Source organism: Tupaia chinensis, unplaced genomic scaffold, assembly GCF_000334495.1.
Source record: "Tupaia chinensis unplaced genomic scaffold, TupChi_1.0 Scaffold000081_1, whole genome shotgun sequence".
Classification (NCBI taxonomy): Eukaryota; Metazoa; Chordata; class Mammalia; order Scandentia; family Tupaiidae; genus Tupaia; species Tupaia belangeri.
Window position 1 is genome coordinate 6,021,384 of NW_006159542.1, and position 5,080 is coordinate 6,026,463.

Genomic DNA, 5,080 nt, shown 5'->3' on the forward strand with positions numbered 1-5,080 from the left:
TATATATATATATATATATATATATATATATCTGAATGAAATGAACTTCTACGTGTTATTGACAGGAAGGATTTCTAAGATATACTTCAAGCGAATAAAGCCAGGTGCAAGATGATGCTTCTGTTACAATGACAAGTATGTACTATGTATTTGTAGATGCACAGAGTTTTGGAAGGACACCTACGAACCTGTTAATGGTGGTTATCTCAGAGAGGAGGGATTGATGGTTGTGTGGGGAAGGGTGTGAGAGATGTTGACTTTTCTTTCTTTTCCCTTAGTGGCTGACTGCTGTATCAAAACAATGTGAATACAGTATTTTATAATAGTTATGCTGATTTAAATGTAGAATTAAGAAAATACCACCACCAATATCTCATAGCCACAGAGACTTTAAAGAAATCACTAGCAATAAGTTCCATAAACAATGCAAAAGCAGGGATTTTGTTGAATTTGTTCAGGACTACAGTCCATCGCTTGGGACAAAGTCCTATACATAGTAGATAATAAATACTTGAGACAGAAACCCTCGTCCCTTCTTTGTTTCTCCCCAGGAAATTGGCTTGAAATTATTTAATCTCCAAGCCAAATCTCAAGGCAATCTGTTGCTTTTTACACATGCCCTAGATCTTCTGTTTTCCATCCTTTCCTCACACTGTTCCATTGGTCTGGGATACCCTCTTTTCTGCCTTCCCCCTACCTCTTCCACCTGTTTGAAACTGGTCACGTTTCTCAAGCCAGCCTGAAACTTCAGTCTCCAGTGACATTTTTTGAAGTCTATTTGGGAAAGTGCTTTCTCCTCTAACTTGCGGTCTCACAATAACTCTCTGTACCTAACTTCATCATTTATTATTTATTATGACATATACATATATATGTTCTAGATAATGTTTTAAATTATGTCTATACATGTGCTTTAAAAAAATTGTCAGAGGATATATATATGTGCCAGAGAGAGATTGAAAGACAAAGAAAGGGAGACAGCGAGAGAGAAAATCCCAATGAGATGTGATGACACCACAATTTCTTGTCTCCCATATCTCCATCCTGTTGGGATTTTGAGCATGCACACACATATACCCAGTGTATTTTTCAAGCTGTGGGAATGGGATTTGAACTGCAGTTGGCCATGTAGGATCTGGCTCCCCTAACCACTAGATATGGGACCCTATGCATGTGCTTTTTGATCTAGAACTGCGTGACTTCTTATATCAGTAATATCAGTGCCATAGTTTTCCACCCATGTCCCCATCACATGCAGAGTCCTTTGTGGTGATCAATCCATTCTGTTTTTAATCAAGGGAATGTAAAGTCTAGGCTCCTCAGGCTTTCCTGTTGGTTTCTTTCTTTCTTCTTCTTCTTCTTCTTCTTTTTTTTTTTTTTGGAGTGGTTTTTGCTATAGGGGGCATGTACTCACCAGAGAGACAGAGACAGAGAGACAGAAAGCGAGAAATCACCCCCAGAGGGGATGGCCACTCCGCAATCCCTTCTCCTCCATTCTTCTCTTGGGATCTTGGGCATACACGCACATGTGCCTGGCGTGAGTTTAAGCCACTGGGTCTGGGACTTGAACTGCCATTGACTACATGGGAGTCCAATGACATAGCCATTATGCTAACTATTGGTCCCTCCTGTTGGTTTCTTTCCCAGAGGTCCTAGTATAGTCTCTTCATTCTCCTAAGTTCTACCTGTTCTAAAGTCAGTCTACATTCCCTCTTCCCTCTTCCTATAGGAAGCCTTTACTGATAATGCAAGCTCAAGAGAATCATGCTTTCTTCTTAGTTCTTATAAACCTTAATAGCTATGAAAAAATTTAAAAATGGGAGGGGTAAGCCATTTGATACTTAACATCACAACCATTAATATTCCAGGCTGTAACTTTTAAGCAGGTAATTTATTTCTTGGTCTAAGGAATTTTAGCACACTAAGCCATACAAATAGATTGTGAAGTGAGTCTTTTCATACCCAAACATGAGCAGTAAATCAAGGAAACAGAAGATACAGCTCCCAAGAGAAGAGTGGAGCTAATGTTTCTTGATGCTTCTATAACTGTATCAGCAAAGGGTATGCTGTTCTTGGTCATTAAGCAGTCTTACCTACCACTTTCTCAGAGAGATTTAGTTTAAGTCCCATCCTCTCTCAGTTCCTCATTTTCCACATTTACAAAGACGAGGCAGAAAGACCCATTGTAGTTCTGTCACAGAAGGAATGACTTTAACTAAAAATTGCATTTAAATGAGGACTCTTCTGGAGCCTTCTCTAACTTTATACTTGTCATTGCCATACTTTCTCTGCCATCTCAACTTCTCTTTCTCTATCCCTTTCTTTCCTTCTTTCTTTCTTTTCCTCTCTCTCTCTCGCAGCAGTTCTGTCTGCCTTCTTTAACTAATAATTTCTCAAAAGTCACTTCAATTTCTTTTCTGTGGCCATTGCTATAACTTGACATCTCTCTGGTTTATTCTAAATTAAAATTACAGCTATTGTAGAACCTCTACAGAAGAAAAGATGCTCTGGAGTGTTCTCAAAAGTATTATTCTTGGTGGTTGTAGATGAGCCCATTCAATCAGAGTTTTAGGAAATCCACTATCTAAATCAAATGTTGACAACTACCCTTTTATGAGATATGAGCTTCAGAGCTTCATTTTAATTTCAAAGCTTGATGACACTTGAGGAGTAGATATCAAAGACCTTCCAAGCCTAGTTTATTTTAGCAATTGATAAGCTATAAAGTGTTCAGCCTATTGCAACAGAAGGAAAATCACCCAAATTCTGCAGGATTATAATACCAGTAAAAATGGGAGCTACCACATAATAAACAGAAATGTTCTCACTTTGACAGGGCGTGCATATGGGTACAGTTCTTACCATACCCAAATGAACAAAACTAACAAAAATTTTACTACGTTAAAAAAATTCATGGGAACCAGCAGTTAGTGTAATGGCTATGTCGCTGGACTCCCACGTAGTTGACCGTGGTTCACGTCCCAGATCCAGTGCCTTAAAACTCACGCCGGGTGCATGTGCGTGCGTGCCCAAGATCCCAGGAGGAGAATGGAGGAGAAGGGATTGCGGCGTGACCATCCCCCCCTGGGGGGTGACTTCTCGCTTTCTGTCTCTATGTCTCTCTCTGTCTGTCTGGCGAGCGCACGTGCCCTAGAGCGAAAACCTCTCAAAAAAAAAAAAAAAACAAAAAAGAAAAAAAAATTCATGGCAATGTATGTTCTCAGTATAGTATCTTTTTGTACAACACAAACACACAAATTGGTAGTTTCTCTGTAAAGACCAATTTCCTAAAATGTGAGGGAACTTCTTCCTTTACGTCCTGTTTTCAGAAACAAATCTTAACCCCCCCCATTTACTTCAAAGTAAATCTCCTGAGACAGTTTGCACTGTATATTGTGTACCCTACAATTGCTTAGTATTCTGAGGAGTTTCAGAGAGAACAGGTGTTAAAAACATTTCTACTTTCTACCTCTGTGCTGTTTCTTATGACACCTCAAGCTCTTCAAAGCGGTGGTTTATGAGGAAGCTTTCAATATGTCTCATGGACTTTAACACTGAAATGCCCAAAGCCGGGAGGAGCCTTGGTCTTCTCTCCTGTCTCCTTTCTGGCCTCTAAAACTTAGCTCCTTGTTAAAAACAAATAAACAAACAAACAAACAAAGTACATGAAACTCATGGCAGTGGATAAGGAGTCCTCAAAAATGCCAGGAATACTGGGACTGTCAATACAGGCCTCAGAGTCTGGACTGAAGCCTGAAGACCTGATAATGAGTTGTGTAAACGTATTACTGGGTTTCCTTGTTGCTTCCTCATGATACAGGTCTCTGGCTCAGCACAATTTAAATCTTAACTTCTCTAGGTCAATAGCTCTTGACTTTTTTTTTGGCTCATGTAGGTCTGGAAAGTTTTGAGATATGGCCCAGCAATCCATGTTTCTCTCAGAAAGCGCAATTGTTTCAGAGAGTCAAGCATGAAGTTCTGTTTCTTTTCTCTCTCTCTCTCTCTCTCTCTCTCTCTATATATATATATATATATATACACACACACATACACACACACACAGTTTTTTTTTTCCCTCTCTCTCTCTCTCTCATTTTTTTTTTTTTTTTTTACTACTAACTTATTAGTTTTATCCCAGGATCCTTTTGCCTGGGGGAACTGAACATAAATCAGAAAGGAAAATGAGGAAGGGGGTCCACTTACCGTCTTCTGAACTACCAACACCATAATGGTTGCCACCGTGAAGACAAGGCACAGACCCAGTGTGGCTGTGGTGATATACAAGTAGCTGCGGCTCGTGGCTCCCAGGTGTCTGGCTGCGGAATCCGCAGGCACATGCATGGCTGTGTCTCCAGAAGGGGCCACTTGGTTGAGTGCTTGCTGTAGCTCCGGATCCATTCTTTATATAGTCTTCCCAGCATCACACCTTATCTCTCCTCATCTGATTTGGTTCTGGGCGCATCTCTGTTCCAAGAAGGATTCTCCCCCTGCATCCTGGATCATGTGACTTGGAAAAAAACCTTCACCGGCTGCCTTGTGGGGAGACTCTTCTCTGGGGGCGGCGTAAGGCAAAAGAAGGCAGCAAGGGTGGGGGAGAGGCTCATTTTTCATGGCCTGGGATGAGTTAGAGTGTAGAGAAACTGTAGCTACAGAGAAGGTGGCTGATGTCAGAGGGTGCGTAGGAAAGTGACGGTTCCCCTACTGTGTGTGTGTGTGTGTGTGTGTGTGTGTGTGTGTGTGTGTGCCCGAGTGCTTGCATACAAAGCAACTTCTGTTTCCTTTAGACTCTGCCACAGAATGCCTTCCCCCTTGAGAAGCTGCACACTTTCCTTAGTGAGGCCTGAGGCTCAGAAGAGCTCTGAGATGATATTTTTGCTGCATCTCCGGAGGCTCTCGGTGCCTCAACTGCAATGGAATGACTCCAGAGGGCTCAGTTTGGTAATATCAGCTCCCACTGAGAAATGTGAATGCTACCTGTCCTCTGGGAAGGAAAGGCCCACAGTTTAGAGATTTATCCAAAGGGGCGCAAATTTATGGCGGTATGAAATTTGGGGACAGCTGCAAAGAAACTGTCAGACAG

At 41.4% G+C, this 5,080-nt stretch overlaps 1 protein-coding gene across 2 annotated transcripts in view; it reads right to left on the minus strand.

Annotated features, from left to right (window-relative positions):
* Positions 1-4,690, minus strand: part of TNFSF8 (TNF superfamily member 8) — a 36,258-nt gene extending 31,568 nt beyond the window's left edge. The window contains exon 1 of one of the 2 annotated variants that reach the window (XM_027769639.1): positions 4,204-4,690. In XM_027769639.1, the coding sequence (XP_027625440.1) occupies positions 4,204-4,398 (195 nt within the window). In that variant the 5' untranslated portion in view covers positions 4,399-4,690. The remainder of the gene's footprint in view (positions 1-4,203) is intronic. The other variant, XM_006142783.3, reaches the window with a different exon arrangement.
* Between the last annotated feature and the right edge of the window lie 390 nt (positions 4,691-5,080).